This window comes from Cuculus canorus, chromosome 19 (genome assembly GCF_017976375.1).
Source record: "Cuculus canorus isolate bCucCan1 chromosome 19, bCucCan1.pri, whole genome shotgun sequence".
Lineage (NCBI taxonomy): Eukaryota > Metazoa > Chordata > Aves > Cuculiformes > Cuculidae > Cuculus > Cuculus canorus.
Genome location: NC_071419.1, coordinates 6,660,086 through 6,678,015, shown reverse-complemented (window position 1 = coordinate 6,678,015; position 17,930 = coordinate 6,660,086). Strand labels below are relative to the sequence as shown.

At 45.6% G+C, this 17,930-nt stretch overlaps 2 protein-coding genes across 11 annotated transcripts in view; one reads left to right on the top strand and one right to left on the bottom strand.

Moving 5' to 3' along the window:
• Window positions 1-17,930, top strand: part of GOLGA2 (golgin A2) — a 23,912-nt gene extending 5,982 nt beyond the window's left edge. For 3 of the 6 annotated variants that reach the window (XM_054084609.1, XM_054084610.1, XM_054084605.1), the window contains 24 exons: window positions 214-257; window positions 393-456; window positions 927-986; window positions 1,462-1,542; window positions 3,333-3,371; window positions 3,886-3,948; window positions 4,189-4,282; window positions 4,930-5,036; window positions 5,593-5,651; window positions 5,898-6,039; window positions 7,082-7,171; window positions 7,343-7,450; window positions 7,549-7,636; window positions 8,113-8,459; window positions 9,249-9,362; window positions 9,653-9,877; window positions 10,152-10,251; window positions 10,337-10,425; window positions 11,391-11,544; window positions 11,685-11,752; window positions 12,370-12,472; window positions 12,735-12,841; window positions 13,036-13,204; window positions 13,312-17,930. In XM_054084609.1, the coding sequence (XP_053940584.1) occupies window positions 214-257; window positions 393-456; window positions 927-986; window positions 1,462-1,542; window positions 3,333-3,371; window positions 3,886-3,948; window positions 4,189-4,282; window positions 4,930-5,036; window positions 5,593-5,651; window positions 5,898-6,039; window positions 7,082-7,171; window positions 7,343-7,450; window positions 7,549-7,636; window positions 8,113-8,459; window positions 9,249-9,362; window positions 9,653-9,877; window positions 10,152-10,251; window positions 10,337-10,425; window positions 11,391-11,544; window positions 11,685-11,752; window positions 12,370-12,472; window positions 12,735-12,841; window positions 13,036-13,204; window positions 13,312-13,559 (2,763 nt within the window). In that variant the 3' untranslated portion in view covers window positions 13,560-17,930. The remainder of the gene's footprint in view (window positions 1-213; window positions 258-392; window positions 457-926; window positions 987-1,461; window positions 1,543-3,332; window positions 3,372-3,885; window positions 3,949-4,188; window positions 4,283-4,929; window positions 5,037-5,592; window positions 5,652-5,897; window positions 6,040-7,081; window positions 7,172-7,342; window positions 7,451-7,548; window positions 7,637-8,112; window positions 8,460-9,248; window positions 9,363-9,652; window positions 9,878-10,151; window positions 10,252-10,336; window positions 10,426-11,390; window positions 11,545-11,684; window positions 11,753-12,369; window positions 12,473-12,734; window positions 12,842-13,035; window positions 13,205-13,311) is intronic. The other 3 variants (XR_008453048.1, XM_054084606.1, XM_054084607.1) reach the window with 3 other exon arrangements.
• The window catches only part of DNM1 (dynamin 1), a 66,721-nt gene continuing 66,523 nt past the window's right edge, over window positions 17,733-17,930 (bottom strand). For 3 of the 5 annotated variants that reach the window (XR_008453051.1, XM_054084614.1, XM_054084616.1), the window contains exon 22: window positions 17,733-17,868. Coding sequence is in view for 2 of the 5 variants with exons in the window: in XM_054084614.1 (XP_053940589.1) it covers window positions 17,808-17,868 (61 nt within the window). In the remaining 3 variants the exon portion in view is untranslated. The remainder of the gene's footprint in view (window positions 17,869-17,930) is intronic. The other 2 variants (XM_054084625.1, XR_008453054.1) reach the window with 2 other exon arrangements.

The window sequence follows — 17,930 nt, the reverse complement described above, 5'->3', positions numbered from 1 at the left end:
CTGCATTACAAGTTATCTGGGCTTGCACCACTCAGAAATTATGTGTAAGCCAGGACTGAGTTGGTGTTTTTAAGTCCATCTTTCTTTGGGAAGCAGTAATTACAGGTGCTGTGGAACCCAAGCCCAGATGTAATCAAGTCTTAGTGACACATTCACAAATGTGACTCCTGTATTCTTTTACAAGCTTGTAAGTTTTTGTATTTCAACCCACAGATTCATGAAGCTGAGGATCGTAAAAATACTTTGGATGAGAACAGGTGAGTGCCTGTGTTTATCAAACAGCTTTGCAACAGCACCCTAACAAATTAAGGTTTTATTCCTCCCCAGTGCTGTTCTGATTTGGTCAGTTCTCTGGCAGAAATCTTCATTGCAAGGTCTTTCTTTGTTCCCAGGTCTTTTTCGTCAACAGAAAGTCTCCGCCAGTTGTCCGAACAACTCAATGGCCTGGTTTCTCAGGTACAGCATCTTTTTGATCCTTTTGTCCTATTCATTCTCTTGATGTTTGATGTGGAGCTTTAAGCAGTCAGTTCAAGAAAACACACTTCAATCTCAGAGATGTCTCCAATCATTCTACTAAATGTTATGATATTTAAGCATTGAGAAGCAAAAAATCATGTTTTAGGAATGTAAAATTTCAGCAGTAGGAAGAAAAGCAGAGTGGGGTGAATGAACAGTGTGTATTCATGGCAAGATGTATTCTTGATTTAGTGGAAAGGAGTCTGAAGTCAATTTGCATAATTCACATCAGCTTGTCACAGGGAGTCTGCATCTGTCCTTAGCCAGAAAAGTGTGTTTTCCGTGCCTGTGTGTGGTAATTTAAAGTGAAAGGTGCTAGAAGTAGTATGGCTATGATACTTGGTTCTTACTTAATAGTGGCTCATTGCCTTGGGGAATAAAACTGACTTACTTGACTGATTTATTTCTAGTCCACATCGTATGTGAATGGGGAAAGTGCAGTTTCTCCAACGAATATTAAGGAAATGGAAGTAAGTTGTTTTCAGTCTTATCATTTTTTTCTGCTTTCATATTTGCTGCTGTTGATTGCTTATTAGGACTCTGTGCTTACAGCAGTGTCAATGAGATCTAATTGAATGCACAGTTCACACACATCGCTGTCAGCTGTCATCCTGTGCTGTAACCAGGTAGTTGTGGTCAACAGTAGCAGGCAGGTATTAGAGGTGTTGCCAGTTTGGGGACTGGGGATAATCTGGCTTCCGTACAACCGTAGTTCTTATTTCTGATACACTTTTATGTCAAAATGAGGCCTTGGCAGAAACAGATGAAATATGTTGACATCCCAGCTGCTTTTGTTGAAACCATAGATTTTGTTTTGTTTGGAGATTCTCATTATATCAAACTGTATAATGATTTATTTTTCTGTCCTTTTTAATTATTGCTTTTTTCCCTCCCCTCCTCCTCTTCTGCTCCTTCCTTTTTCTCCTGTCTGCATGTGCCCATCAGACACGTTACCAGGAGCTGGCAGTAGCCCTGGATTCCAGCAATCTAACTAACAAACAGCTCGTTACAAAGATAGAGGAATTGGTAAGAAACAATCCAACCAACCAGTTTGACGTTGTCTTTGCTGCTCCTCCATGCTCTCTGGGTGTCTGCAAGGTTATGGGTTCTCTCATAGTGCCACAAGGAAGGCTGCTTTGTAAGGAACAAAATGGGCTGTATGGAAAAACTGTTAAGAGGATCAAAGTATAAGGCCACTTGTAAATGTATTGGCTCATCCAAGGAACAAGAAAAAGTTCTGTTCTTCCCATTTAAGTATGCTCTGTTGATCTCATCGTGCTTTCCCTGGATGATAAGCATCCTGATAAACCAGTTATTTCTGGTCCTGGTCTGAATCCCTGATACACAGAAACCTGGTGCTGGCAGCAGAGTGAAAACCTGTTTCTGCAGGTGGTCATGCTGTTCTAAATATATCAGCAGAGTGGGAGCAATAGGTCTAAGAGAGAGCCTGAGGCTGGTTTCTGATCATATCCTCAGCTTCTCTTGGCACGGTGAATGAACTGCTTTGTCCTGTGGCTTGCATGGATTCCTGCTGCTGCTTTTCAGCCTTCAGCTTTAACACTGCGAGAGCTGCAGCTACGTGGGCTTATTTCAGTCTGAAAAGAGCCTTTCTTGTGTGAAATACTTCCCCTCATTTTGTTCCTCTCTCAAACTACACTTTTCCCAAAGTTCAGCATTTCCCAGTGTACACCGTGACCCCTCTTGTGGTTTTATTTATGGTTTTGGTTTATTTTTGTTCTGTTATGTTTCTTTTTGTCTTTTAGCTGGGCTGCAGAGGTACCTGGTATAGTGCTCTACCCACCCAGGATTCTCCTTTGCCTACTTTTCTGTTTGCCTTTGCTGCATTTGTGGCCTTGCCTTTGCTTTCCCTAGTTATGTTTGCACTGGCATTGCTAGAATCGAACCCTGTCCCTCGTCACCCTTCCATCTGTAGTCACGTTTCAAAATGCACTGAAGGAGCAGTAGTAAAGAAACAGCTTGGCAAACATCCGTCCTTGGGGAAAGGGAAAAAGTGCTAATTCTATAGTTACTTCTGAGGCATCTGGGAGAAAACTGCCAGGGAGACGACAGCAGCAAATGGCAAACACACAGCACAGTTGTGTGGCTGCCTGGATAGGCAGCTGCCACTTCTGTCTCCTCCACCCCATAGCTAAAGATGCACAGTGGGCAGTCAACACATCTCCAAATACTTGGAGACACAGATCACTTCGAGTTGGAAGGGACACTTCACCTGTTAGACTGAAGTTGGCTAGGACAGAATCATCCCCTTTCTTTGTTTGGCTTCATCTCGCTTTCATACCACCTTTTGCAGAAGCCTGCCAGCATAAACGCAGCTCTACATGACTTAAAGGCCACTTGTTAAGCGGGATAAGGTCTCAGTTAAAGGAAAAGACTGGGTTTTGTTTAGGTTTTTGGGGTCTTTTTGTGTGTGTGGTTTTTTAAAGCATTTTTGGTGATTATCCTCATGCACTGGGGTTACTAGGATTAATTTCATAGATGGGGATGCAAGTTAGACTGGGGCTGGTGGATGCTCAGGTACAAACGTTTGGGGTTTCAGCAGTGGTATTTGGGCAGAACTGTGGTTGTGTGCTGAGCAATGAAAACCACATCTGGCATATGAAGTATATTAGTGAAGGGAGCCCCAAATCTCTTTATTTTTAATAGCTAATACAAACTTCCTACTCTCCTACAGAAAGGATAATGAAAATACTGTTTGCGTTTATTGGGTGTCTGTCCTACTTCATTAAAGTGCAGATGTGTTTCAGCAGTATGAGAGTATTTTCTCTTAATATTGGCACATCAATTTTCTTCTGTAGAAACAGCAGAACCAAGAAGCAGTGAATCAGCTGGAGAAGGTAAAGTGCGTCCTATTTTTTGATAGACACAGCAATAGGTATCTCTTTCTCTGAGGAGCAGAAAGTGTAGTGGACCATGGCACAGGCATATGTGATCTTGTCTTCTGTTACCTTACAAATGAAAATGAATGTAAGGTTGAACATTTTGACTTCAGGAGTTAGGCCTGGCAGGTAGTGTTCTTATTTTGGTAAAAGCTAATATTTAAATGCTCAAGTACTGCAGGAGTGCAGTGGAGGCAGGAGATTACAGTGTAAGTCTTGGCCAGTAGCTTACATTCCAACCACTGCCACGTTTACACTAGCAGGGATTGTGCTGTGCTGTCACAGTCTAAGATGGGTAGATAATCAAGTAGTTCAAATAATGGAAGACTGAAGTAGGTCTTTAAAAATACCGCTATCATTGAGATGCTTGAAGTACTAGCAATGAATAAGTGCTTTTTTAGTATGGCATAAACCAACAAAGGTGAACTATTTACATTTCTGTGTGCTGAATAGGCGTCATTTGTTTACACAGGAAAAGAAGGAGTTTGAACAGAAATTTTCTAAAGAGCAAGCAGCACTGAGGGAACAGCTACAGGTAAGGCAGAGCCTCCATGACAGTAACATCACCTGGCTTATGCTATTTTCAGGATTACTGACGACTCACAGTCTCCATTCTGGAAGCCACAAGTCTATCAGGAAAAGTGGAGTCAGTCTGCAAGACTGTACTTAACTGCCAGAGCTCTTCACCTTGACTGAATTATCCTTTTGTAGCAACAGGAATGTTGCAGTTACAAGCAAAGAAGTTTTGCACTGAGTTGATTTTCCTTTCCCAAAGGTTCATATCCAGACTATTGGAATTCTAGTTTCTGAGAAGTCTGAGTTGCAGACAGCCCTTGGACATACTCAGCAAGCTGCACGGCAGAAATCAGGTAATTGACTGTGAGTGCTCCAGCTCAAGCTGTTGGTTAAACCATGGATTTTGAGTCACAGGCATGACAGTCGCTGGCAGCCAGCTCCCAACACTCCCTGACTCTCTAATGAGCCATACTTGGCACCGTCGCTGCTTCTGTCATCATAGCTGCCCCCAATTTGGAGCATGTTGATCCCATGGCAGTTGAAGTTCTTTGTGCATCACTAAAGCCTTGTCAGCCCCGTTTGGGCTGGTGACTACCCCAGACTGTTCCTTTCTGACTGTCTTCTCTTTCTTTTAAAACTGTGTTCTCTTCTATCCGCTCTCCCACACAGCTGTCACGTTGATATAGTTTTTACCCGAGCCTTTCATTCTGAACGAAATTTGAGCAATTTATGCTATTAGGGGAAAAAAAACCCAAACAATATATTGTCTATTGTTCTGCAGAGGAAGTTTCATCATCTCCCTCTAACCATGAGGAAGCTTTATTGTCCAGAGTTGCTGGTGATTCACCTGTAGAGCCAGGAGTTGAACCAGGTCTACTGGTTGCAAAGCTCTGTGCTGCTTTAATTAAGAACTTGTTGACAAAGTAGAAAGTGCTGTTCTGCCAGTTCCAAAAATCTGTATGTGGTCCAGCTTCAACTGATTCTGCTCTGACTTGTTCAGGAGAAGCTGAAAGCCTTGCTGCTCGTTTACATTCATCCCGCCAGAGGGTATCAGAGCTAGAACGTACTTTGTCCTCCATCTCTATGCAGCAGAAGCAGTCAGAGAAGGTAAGAGTCACCTCTGTTTATGCTTAACCAGCAGCTCTGCCTTTGGCTAATTGCTTGCCCCTACACTACTGCAAAGTCTGTAGTCACTGCTTCGAGAAGAGGCAGAAATTAACCCTCTTAATTGTCAATTAACCTTGTATTCTCCATGATCAGGGCAAACTTCATTCAGGTTTCCTTGACCACTAATCATATGGTCCAGTAGCTGCCTTAAGATCTGGCATCTTCCTGCAGCAGCCTTGCCAGCTCCATGCAACAGAAGCCTCACTGAGCCCTTGTCCCAGGAGGACATCAAACAGACACTTCAGGACTGATATTAACCCAGAAATTTGCAGAAATAACCTCGCATTCAGCTGGTAGCATCGCATTTGAAAAGACTGAGCGAACTTATTCCTGGCAAATTCAGGAGGTTCTAAGCAAACTTGTCCTGAGGATTTTGCCAAAGCTATGACCTTTTCCACTTAAGCTGCTCGGCTAGAGGTGAAATGGAGTATTTTTTTGACCATCTTACTTGTTTGACCAAAGTCTGTAGATAATCAATGATTTCCTTTTTCTCCAGCATAATAAAGAGTTGGTGAAGGAGCGAGACAACCTGAAAATGGAACTGTACAAACGAAGGTGAGTCCATTCGGCTTGTTACTGCAGAGTAACACTGCTCTTCTCAGTAGAGCCACAAACCCTAACATGAGGCACAGCCTACAGGTGGTGACACGAAGGATTGGATATTCAATTAAAAAAAAAAGTCACTAGATGTGATGTTTCCGTGATTCTAGCTGCTATAGGGAACTGGATTGTGAATTTATGATATGGGCATCAGCAAACCCGTAATAAATATAGTGATGTCACTGTAATTCTTTGTTTCAGCAAAAGTAGTGAGGAAATAAAGCAGCAGAACTCGGAGCTGTCAGAGCAAGTTCACTCCCTGGTTTCCAAGAACTCAGCTATGAAGTTGGATATAGAGGATTTGCATAAGAAACTGGAAATGGCTGAACTGATGATTCAACAGGTAACTATAATACCTGTGGGATCTGAGGGGAGCTCACACTGATCCTTGCAGGACTTTGCTTCTGACAGTGTGGGCAAGTCTTAACTCCTGTTTTTAAAGGAAGGCAGACAACCCCATCAAGACATCCTCTCAGTAAAAGGTTTTCAGCGAGGCCTCTGAGGAACAGAAAGTCTATATTCTAAGGAGCTGGAGCATTAGATTGAAAGATGTTGTGACATCAGTCTGCTGAAATAATGTAAGACAGTGTAAGAGGGTGACAGAGTATACCAAGTGTGAAAGTACAGTGACTTTTCCTGCTTGCATCTGAAGCACTTTGGTTACTCGATCGTTGTGCAGTCTCACTGAGAAACCACTTGAGCAGGGGTGGTGTTGGCACCCACCATAGCAGGAGGTGGTGAATTCGACAATGGCAACATCAGGGTTGCTGGGGAAAGTTGAGAGAAGCAGCCAGTTAGGAAGGGAATGCATGAAGGCAGCTGTTAGCAATTCAGAGAGAGAGCTTGGTGTTAAGGTGAGCCTGTGAGGGAAGAAACCGCGCTTCTGCCCCCCAACAGTAGCTTAAGTTACCCTTGAAATAAAGCCAACTGCTACTCTTCTGTGAAAGTGCTATGCCTCAACTACGCCAGCCTTGCTTCTTAGTTCACTGACAAGTTCCAGACATTGGCTTTAAATTCCTGACATGTTTAACAACTTTTAAGGTCACAAGGTTTTCTACCATCTGAGCTGGCTTTATAACACAGACTCTGGAGTTGCACAGTCTGAGCCAAATGGTTTGATTAAAATGCATTTTCTTAATTAGAAACGTAAATATAAAATTGTTAGGGAGGTGCCGCCCAGTTCAGCCTGGTTTACGGGGCTAAGATCTAAGCTTTTTGATTTTAATTCCTGCCTTTTCTACATCAAACTTCACTGTGAGTTGGACACTTTAAAGAACTGTGGAAGATTACAACATGGATCATGTGGCAGGTTACTGTTGAGGGAAAGGCTACAGAGCAATTGAGTATTAGCACTTTGCCATAACTTCTTTGATTTTTGTTGGCAGTTCTCAAATCAGGCAGGGAGTCTGGATGCAAACCAGCAGTTGCAGATGGCACTGGAGGAGAAGGCGAGCTTGGAAACCCAGGTTGCTCAGGTAAGAGGTGTATGAAATATCCAAATCTTGAAGTCTAACTTGTGCGGCTGAAGAATGGCAGCCTGAGCTTTGCATTAACACTGTTTTTTTCAAGCTTTATCCCTTAAGTGGTCACTGCCAAATATTTTTAGCCAATATGATTTTCTTTTTGTTTTATTTTGTTGTGAACAGCTCTCAGAATCACTTCAGCAGCTCCAGATAGAAAGAGATCAGTACGTAGAGAAACTGAAGGATGAGCAGAGCATTTGGCAGCAGCGGGTACAGCAGCTCTCTGAGCAGGTAACATCGGGGCACGATCACAGCTGCTTTTGACAAACACAGGCGGGAGTAAACGCACTGTGCACATTGTTTTAACTTTCACTTGTGTGGCCTTGCAGATCCACACAATGGCAGAGGAGAAGGAGAAGCACATGGCCCAAATTCGGGAGCTGGAAGCCAACATAACTGAGCTGTTGAGCAAGTCAGGTAGGGCTTCCAAAGTGGGGCTTCACGCTGCAGAATACCAGCTGGTTAACCGTCCCCACTGCACACTTGAGGTACAAGTGGGTCTTAAGCCATGAAGGCAACTGAAAGCCTGGTGGCCCAAAGAAACCTTTCATCTTAGCAAACAGCAAGTGATTTTTTTTACTTCAAAAAATTGACCAGCAGTCTTTAGTATCTGTCAACCTCTGTGGGCCCAGGAGTTTGGGGAGGCAGGATGCTTTTCCTAGGGCTGTGAAGGAGCTGGCAGCATGCAGCACAATGCTCTGCTTGGTTTTGGGATCCTTTTGCTCTTTTGTTCCTCTCAGTGCCCTGCAGCAAGGATTAGATACTGCAGCTGGTGATACCTTCTGGGTCACAGAGCCTTATAGGTCGGGGTATGCTTTGTGTATGTAATAGTGATGTGTATTACACCACGATTTAGCCCTGTGACTGAGCAGCTTTTGATTCCATTTCCTTAGCAGTTAAGCCAATGGATATCGAGCCTTCCTCACCTCCAGGGCCCACAGCAGCTGAGCTGAGTCTGCAGGAAGAGATCCAGCGGCTGCAGCAAGAGAGGGAGGAACTGAACGGGCAGTACCAGGCCCAGGTCCGCGACAATGAGCAGCTAAGCCATCTCAACCGGGAGCAAGAGGAGCGGCTGCTGGAGCTGGAGAAGGCTGTGCAGCGCTACAATGAGGAGGCTGTGGACAGACAGCAGATCCTGGAGGACATGCAGAGTGACAAGGCCACAATCAGTAGGGCATTGAGCCAAAATCGGGAGCTGAAGGAGCAGCTGGCTGAGCTGCAGAATGGGTTTGTCAGACTGGTATGTCTTTTTCATGCATCTTTTTCCACTGCTTCCCTCACTGGTGCAATCCTTTAGTAGCACTGCTGTAAAACACTGGCAGAAGCATTATTTCTCTCTTGTCCTCTGAGGCTATGCTCCATCTTCTGTCATACATTTTGCTGTGCCTGGAGGTTCCCTGTAATTTCTTACTCCCTCAGGTGCTCTGGCAGATGAACCAATACTTTGTCCAGAGCAGTTTCCTTTTCCCTCTCACCTCCTGGCAGTCAGGTTGTTTCTTTCCCCAAGTATTCTTCCTGCCCTTTTACCCTTGAAGATACACGTTTTCTGTTCCCTCTATTTGCCTGTGAGGAACTAGTTCTCAGCCATCTTCGCTCCTGCTTCTGTTGTTCTGAATCCTTACTCTTGCTTGCTTCTTCCAATGGAACAGCTTCCCCTTTGGGGCCCTGGCACACGGTCTAGCCGCTGATTTTTCCCTAGTCCTTTCTGAACTCCATGTTTTTCAACGTCGGTGACTCTGTTTGGGATATTCACACCACCCATCTGCTTTGGAGCTGACAGGCTGTGTGATGTGCCAGGCCTCTTCTTGGCACTGACCCAGCACGGATTCCCCTGGCTCTTTCCTTGCTTTTCTCCCATCTTCTTAACCTTTCTATAAGTTATTTACTGCCCTGAACAGTCAATTTATGGCCCTCGGTTACACGCCAGAATAACAGAAGAGCTGGTACCCTGTATCAGGAATGACCTCGGCTTTTTGAGAGTTTGTTTATGTTGGGACAATTTCCTTATAGAGTAGTGTTTGTCTTGCAGACAAATGAAAACATGGAGGTTACAAGTGCCCTACAGTCAGAACAACATGTAAAGAAAGAGCTGGCCAAGAAGCTCGGGCAGCTGCAGGAGAACCTGGGGGACCTCAAAGAGACGGTAAGCAACAGCCGGTGGGATGGCAGGGCAGGTAGCTAGCAGTTTATGCGAACCATTGGCAACTTCCCAAGCTTTGATGGAAGGATGGAAATTGATATTGTAATGATCAAGCTGGGAGCCTTCCTCCCTCGTCTGCTGTCTGATGTAGGGGAGCAGCATGTGGGGGCAGACGGTGGCTGCCTGCTTAGTGGGTGGCTTTGGGGTAATGTTGACAGTTTGGATCATGTCACACAGATCAAGCTTTTTTGGCAGAAATGATTTGATGTGATGGTTTGATCTTGTTACGTTAGCTGGAACTGAAGACACAGGAGGCTCGGGGGCTGCAGGAGCAGCGGGACCAGTACTACAGCCACTTACAACAATACACCGTGGCATACCAGCAGCTGTCTGCCGAGAAGGAGGAACTGCACAAACAGTACTTGTTGCAGACACAGCTTATGGATCGGCTGCAGCATGAGGAGGTTCAGGGGAAGGTGACAGTGGAAATGCACCTGAAAGAGCTGCAGCAGACCAAGGTAATGATAAAAAGGGACAAGTGGGGAAAACGGGAGGAAAAATGCTTAACTACATCAAGTATTAAGTGAAAGGTTGGACTAGATGATCCTCCACAGTCCATTCCAACCTGGGCTGTTCTGTGATTCTGGGATTGCATCCTGTGCTGTACAGATGAACGGTACTTGTCTGGAGCAGAGGCACTTTGTTTGTGTGTGGTGCTACTGCTTTAAGATGCAGTGACCATTTACAATCGGGCTTATGTAGGTTTCAGCGAGCTTCTCCTCTCTCCTGCAGGAAAATCTGGAAGCTGTAGCTAAGGAAAACAAAGAGCTGCAGGCCCAGATCAGCCAGTTAGCAGCAGACCTGGATGGCAGGATTTTGCACCGACTGGATGGTGAGTAGCTGCAGCTGCTCTCTGGGGAGGAGGTAAAGCTGGGCTTTCTGGAGTGTTACCTCTGTTCACCTTCTTCCTTTTACAGGAGATGGAGTTGAAAGTGAAGCAATGGATGAAGAAATCCAAACATCTTCATTTGTTATCCCAGAGAAGTTTGAAAGCCATGAAGAAATGGTGAGTCTTAACCGGTAGAAAAGCCTTTGGGCTTAGTTCTAAACAACTGTCTAGAAAAGGAGGCAGTTTGAATTGTAGAGAGGTTCTACTGGGTGTGTGGAGTACGTTGTTTATCAGCTGTGATCCCTACTGGCTGAGCTGCAGTAATGAGGGAAGCGTAACAGCTCCTTGTGCATAGCACCAATAAAACCAAGTCTTCTGCAGCATCAGAGAAGAGGAGGCTGAGGGGAGACCTTATTACTCTCTACAACTACCTGAAAGGAGGTTGTGGAGAGGAGGGAGCTGGGCTCTTCTCCCAAGTGACTGAGGACAGGACAAGGGGCAATGGCCTGGAAGCTCCGCCAGGGAAGGGTCAGGCTGGATATCAGAAAAAAATTCTTCACAGAAAGAGTCATCGGGCACTGGAACAGCTGCCCAGGGAGGGGGTCGAGTCACCTTCCCTGGAGGTGTTTAAGGAACAGGTGGATGAAGTGCTTAGGGACATGGTTTAAGGGAGTGTTAGGAATGGTTGGACTCGATGATCCAGTGGGTCCTTTCCAACCTGGTGATTCTATGATATTCTATGATATCCTTGCAAGATAGGCTGGAATTCTGGCCGTGCCTTTTAATGAGGAAGACAACTCGGCTGGTAGAGTAGCTCTCGAACTACGATGATGTTCTCTGTAGTTGGGAAGGCAATTTGGAAGTGGTGTCAGATACATACGAGATCTTTCTGTAAGTACAGTAATAATTGGAAGTTACTGTGATCAAACAGATATCACAAGAGCTAGCATTTAACCTGCGTATTTGTACTGCTTGGGAGGGAGAAAAGATGCAGTAGTTGCTGCCTGGTTTAGTTCCAGGACAGTCACTCTGTGCTTTGGTTTTGTACCATAAATAAAATGGGATAAGCTGTTATTCTATTTGTCCCCAGATGCATGAGTCACACAGGAGAAGCACTAACGTGCATGCTCTTGTATTCTTAGGTCTCTTTCTTGACATCTGCCATGTCCCAAGTGGAGAAGGAGCGAGAAGACATGAGGCAGCAGCTGGCTGCTCAGAAACAGCAGTGCAGAAGCCTCCTGCAGCAAATAGCAGCTCTGAGGCAGGAGCAGCAGCACAGCGTCACGCTGGGCAGAGGTAGCAATTCGGCGCCGTTTGGGGACAGCGTGAATATGGAGGGTGGCCCTGGCTTCTGAAACAGATCTACAAGTTTTGTGAGGGCACTGTGTTCGAGGAGGAACTGTAAATTAACTGTAAGTTATACGTCTCCCTTTTAGGTTCCACTGTGGATACTGTTCCAGTGGAGGTTCATGAGGCTTTGAGAACTGCCATGGAAAAACTACAGGTAAGCAAAGGATCTCACTGTCTTTCAGCCCTGCTGTGCTGCTCAGCCAGACTTTGATCCAGTGTCTGACTTTCCTAGAGCACACACAGACAAATCATAGGGGAATGAGTAGCAGATGTTCTGTAATAATAATAAGCAGCTACTTCCTAAAAACCTTATCATTGCTTATGTCAGCACAGCAGAGCTTGCGGCAGTAATTCCCCTCCCACCCTTCCAAAGACTGTGAATGCAAGGGCCTAACACGCAACTGTGGTCTTCTCCTAATGAAAGAGCTGAAAACCAGAAAACATCTTCCCCCTGCTAGGCTGAAAGCGGGTGGTCTGCAGTCCTGGAGCACAGCATTACCACAATTCTGCTGTTCCAGCGATGAGAATGCTCAAAGGCACTTTGTTTCATCAAGCCTTCTGCTTCCCGAAATGCAGAGATGCTTTTTCACACCTTCTCTAGCTTGCTCTCTCCTCTCTGTTCCTTTTAGCACCAAACTGAAGAAAAGTTGCACAGGCAGCCAGATTTATTCCCTAGGCTCAGACCAGAGTGAAGGAAGGGTGTTGTCTTTAATGCAGGTATTCTCTGTACACGAGCAGCTCAGGTAATTGATAACCAGTTTTTGTGTTCAGTCCCGTTTCACAGACCTGATGCGTGAGAAAGCTGATCTGAAGGAACGGCTGGAAGAGTTAGAACACCGCTGCATACAGCTGTCTGGGGAAACGGACACCATCGGTATGTTTAGGCAACGCTGGCACAAGCTAAAGCTTCCTCAATCTATTTCTTATTTGGGGAGTAGAAGGTGCCCAACAGCTTTTAGAGCGAGAACCCTCCAACTACTAAGCAGTTCAGGTCTCCTGCTGCTGCCTAACTAGGCTAGACCTCCAGCCCAAGGCTGGTTTTGCTGGATCCTCGTGCCACAGAGTTCTGTGCTTGCCGTTAGGCTTCTACTCGAGTTGTTCTAACCCCTACTGCTTACACTTCTGTTGTGTTCCAGGGGAGTATATTGCGTTATACCAGAGTCAAAGGGCTATCCTCAAGCAGCGACACCAGGAGAAGGAGGAATACATCAGCAGATTGGCTCAGGATAAGGAAGAGATGAAGGCAAGGAATCTTTTCTGTCATACTACTCCAAGCAGGGCAGGCCTGGGGAGTACTTTACACACCCAGGCCTTTGCGTGTGGTACTGCAGCTGGCTTTAATTTATGAGTTGCTGGTTTTGTGATAGAGGCAGGACTGCAAACTGTACCGTAGTGTTTGTGTGTGTGCTTCATAGGCTTTCCTTTACTTTGGTGCAGATGAAACTACTGGAACTGCAGGATTTGGTGATGCGCCTGGTCAGGGAAAGAAATGAATGGTACAGCAAGTACGTAGCAGTGGCTCAAAACCCAGAGCTGTTGGCAAGCCAGAGTGAAAGCGCGCTTCCAGCGGAGAGGCGCATTGAACTGAATGCTACTGATGGAGAAGGTAAGCTGCAGCAGCAGCAGCAGCTCTGCAAGATATAATGACCCAAGACCTCGGTGTTGTGCGCAGATGGGAAGTGTGACCTGCCTGCCTTGTCTGTGTTCTTACAGGGTTACGGGAAGTGAATTTATCAGATGAGGCAGAACAAGCGGCTGCTCTTCATCAATCCGGTTTCTCCCCTATTGACAGTAAAGCTGTTCAGCCAAGCCCAGAGGACCCCACAGCAAAGCAAATAATGCAGCTGCTCAGAGAAATCCAGAACCCACAGGAAAGGCTGGGGTCCCCGATGGAAAATCCCTGCATTCCCTTCTTCTACCGCGCTGATGAGAACGATGAGGTCAAAATCATGGTAGTTTAAGTGGCACTAAATCCTATTTAGAGCAATTTTCTGAGCCTGAAAGGACCTAACTGACTTGTACGTGCTCATACCTCTGCTCAGTGCCCTTGGTCAGAACAGATACCTACTTTAAAGACATCAGGAAAGAGGGATTGCGTCAGCCAGAATTTGAGCATCAGACCTCATCTTCTCTTTCTTTTGCTTCTGTTACTTGCCGTGCTTGGAGAACAAGCAGGCTCCACCTGAGCCCGGGAGGTGGCAGGTGCTGGTACGTCACCTGGGCCACGTGCAGGCTGGTGGGAAGGAGAGTCCAGGACTTCTGGCAAAATGACTTTATCCCTTGTCCCAGGCTCTGCTGCCAGCAGCCAGCGTCACAGCAGTGACCGAGCAGCGGTTCCGATTCATCACTCATGACTATAATTGGCCTAGTTCCTTCCAGGGCCCCCAAAGTAACGAACTAACTTCTCGTAATGAACTCTTTGGACTCTAAACAGGTGGGGTTTTGTTTCATACCATATATTTTAATCTTCCCACTTTCTTCTGCAGCCTGCCTCTTGCAAATGTATCTGAAACAGCCAAAAGAGAGGGGCTTCGGGCTCACTGGGCAGCGCTACAGCCCAGTTTATTCTCATTGCTAGGGGAAGGGACCGAGGGTTGCCTTTTGAGTCTTCTTGGTTACTTGACAAAGCTTTATGTGATTCTTGGGAGTGGGGTGGAAATGTAACTGCACTTTGAAGGATGATGTGTTTCAATTGTATGTGTCTGAAGGTTTTATTTATTTAAAAATATGGGAGAAATAAGTAAAAGGAAACTACTTACTTAAGAAACAATGCTTTGTTTTGAATTTCTGAGCTCTAGGGGTTCTAGTTCTCCATCACTTACTAAAATGGGAGAGGAGGAAAGTTAAGGAGTGCATTAAACAGGTGAAATCCAAGACCTTGTGGCCCTATTTAAGTTTCCCGGGAGACACATCAGCGATGGAGGCATTGCCTGACGTTGCCTTGAAGCTGTAGCCCCAGTTCTAAGGAGAACGCAATTCCCCAAAGCAGCAGCAAAGCAAATCCCCTTGAGTGTAAGTGAAGTGAGCTGCATGGGGGCAGCCTGAACTGCACTTAGAACCATGGAATGGTTTGGGGTGGAAGAGACCTCAAAGCCCATCCAGTTCCACCCCAGCCACAGGCAGGGACACCTCCCACAGGATCGGGGGCTCAAAGCCTCAGAGCCTTTCAGGCAGCAGCTCCCTGTTCTCAAGAGGATCCGCTTCAGTAATGAGAGTTTTAAGGAAAAAAACGGGAGGTTGAAGGGACGTGATGGTCAGAGCTGTGTGATCCAACCACCTGCGACAGCATATGCCACCTCGCTGTTACCCATTGAGATGCAGGCACAGGAACGCCGTAGCAATTCTGGGGTTTGTCAACAACAAAAAGAGCGACCATTCCTTTCTTCTGTGTCCAAGTTGGACAAGATTTACCCCGGGAGTGGCAGAGAGCACCAAAAGCAGAGGGAGCGTGTGTGGGGTTGCGTTTTATTTTTTAATGGCTCATTCTGATTTTTCCCTATACAACTGAAGAAAGTGTACGCAGAATAATTAGTGTTTTCCTGTAAACCCACCAGGGAAAGGGGGAAGCTATTTTTCTGAGCTCCTTTCATTTGAACAGCACTAACAGCATCCATTATTCACACAACACAAGGTGCATAGGTTCCCAAGCTCCAGGCCGTGCACAGGTGTGTATGTGTAAAATGCTGTATATTCCTTGCAAAGAGACCAAGCCTTTTGCTGCGCTTATGCCTGCTCGGGCTATTCATAAATAACGAAGGCAGGACTGTGCTTTAATACAGAGCATTATTAAGATAGAATAAATATTTATTGGGTGTTCTCCTCTAGTACTTGTCTCTGAAGGAGACACCAGAAGCAGAGGGAGCGCGCATGGGGTTGTGTTTTATTTTTTAATGGCTCATTCTGATTTTTCCCTATACAACTGAAGAAAGCGTACGCAGAATAATTAGTGTTTTCCTGTAAACCCACCAGGGAAAGGGGGAAGCCGTTTTTCTGAAGGAGACAAGACAAGGGAAGGTGAGCAGACTATAACAAACTTGCTTTCTGAATATTCAGATGGGTACCAAGTAGAGGTATTTCTTCTGTTCAGATCACCCTGAAATATGGCCAGGAAAAAAGAAGAATGAATTCTTTATCAAAACGACGCTGGCCCAGCTCTAGAAACACCTGCGCTGGCATCAGTGCCCTCCACAGATGTTTTCCTGGAGGCAGCCTGCTGACAAGCCTGAGACATTCCTCCAGGCAATCATTTCGCATCCAGACCCTTGGTTCAGATTAATTTCTCATCCTCTTCCCTTTACAAGCGTTTGCCTGACTCCACCTTCGAGTGAACCAAGAGCAGGAACTACTCAAGAGCTTTAAATTAGAGCAACTGAACCACCTCTGCATTGAGGAAAAATAGAAGAATGCTTCTAAAGCCATAAGCAGCAAACATCAGGAAAGAGCTCTTCCACTGGAAAGAGGACACGTCCTTCGGCTGGGCTGTAGCTGAGCTGGTAGGAGCTTATGGTGCTTGGGCAGGGAAGCTGGCGTTCTCATCAGAACATACTTAACCTTTGGCAACCAGCGGATGAGAGGTTGCTAGTTTTGCAAATTAAGGCTTTTATTTGAAGAATTCTGCCTTTAAAAATATAATATTTCCTAGGAACAACCCTGTGACACTAGGGAGAGGTAGAACTGTTCCAAAGGGAGGAAAGGACAGGGTAGGGCAAGCACTAGTTATTGACTCAGTTGTGCAAAAGCTGAAGTTACAATGCAAAGCCAAGCAGGAGTCAGAGCTGCAAGACATAGGAAGGAATAACTAGAGATCTCTGTCCACACAACCATCACCGATACCTGCTATGAATAAACTCTTCAAGGTGGTTTTTAGTGCACTAAGGTGTTATTCGGGTACAAGGGAGATCTAATAAGTACCACAGCAAAGGGCACTTGGGGATAAATCAGGAACCTCCATATTGCTGGTTCCTCCCTGCAGTCGTGCTGGACCCCACTGCCCAGGAGCGTAAGGAATCCACTGCAATTGTTGGGATGACAACGCTAGGTTCAGGAATTACAGAAACAGCTGTTGCTGTGAGAAGTGGCAACCATGATCCAAGACCCGTGGCACTCCCTGCTTTGGCATGCAGACAGCAGGAACAGATTTACCCCGTTTATACTAGGGGAGAAACCCCACTTCTGCTTAAGAGCAACTCCCAAGCAGGAGGCAGCCACGTGCGTTAGCCTGTGTTCGGGCTGCCCTTCAGCTACAGGCCCAAACCACACCGCTCGACACAGAAACTACAGCACCTGCTCCTGAGTTCCACAAACACCCCAGGCAAAAATAGCTTTGAAGAACTAAAGAATTTTGTGAGCAAAACTCCCACCTTCTGCAGATCCGGTCACTGAAGCACCTCCATGCATTTTCCTTTCAAATGGAAGAAGGGAGTTACCTCTCCCATCGGTTGGACAAGCGGTTTGACTCTGCCACAGCTCCTGAGCACCACCGTGAATGCAGAGCTGTTCTACCTTCCCTATTAGCGACAGCACCTGCTCACATCTACAGCTTTTTAAGCTCTACAGGATGAAAAGATTAGGTTATAATTAAACACAGTTTGAAAATCACCCAGAGAAAGAGCAAGAGAAAGAGAGATGGTTTTATTCTAGTCATGGAGACCTTCATTATACAGAAATGATAGTTTATTTCATCCAATAAACAAGAGTGACAGGTAGCTCACAAACTGCATCACAGCTACTACCAGCACTGAGACGGTTCACCCACAAGTCTGGGGTAATACAATAACCCGACTGCACACAGCAGAGAATTCAACAATCAGCTCAAAAACTCAACATCAGGATTTGGTTAACTTTTTGCATGTGTGTGTATATATATATGTATATAGATATTCTTTCCCTACTTTACTATTTCCTAAAATCCACATGGAAGCACAAATGGCTTTAAACACCTGGACATATATAGATTTTTCATCTTTTATATATATATATATTTATAGATATTTATAACAGTAAAGATATGTTTCTCATTACTACAATATACTTGTTTAACTCCTTTAAGCAGCTGGGAAGAAAAGAAAAACCAACACAGTTTCACTACAATCACATCCGATGTGTGTGTCACAAAATACAAACAGAACAAACCATGTGTGAGATTCGAGTCAGACCATTCCAGGACAGAACAGCTAAGAGGCAGGCAAAGAGTCTCAGAGGGAGCAGGCCTACATGTCAAATGGTGGTTTGGGGCTCTCCGGGCGGGAGGGACTGGCCTTACCCGGCCGGCTGGAGTTTAAAGACAAGAGAAACAAAGAGAAAAGGAAAAGGGAAAGGGAAGGAAAAGGAGG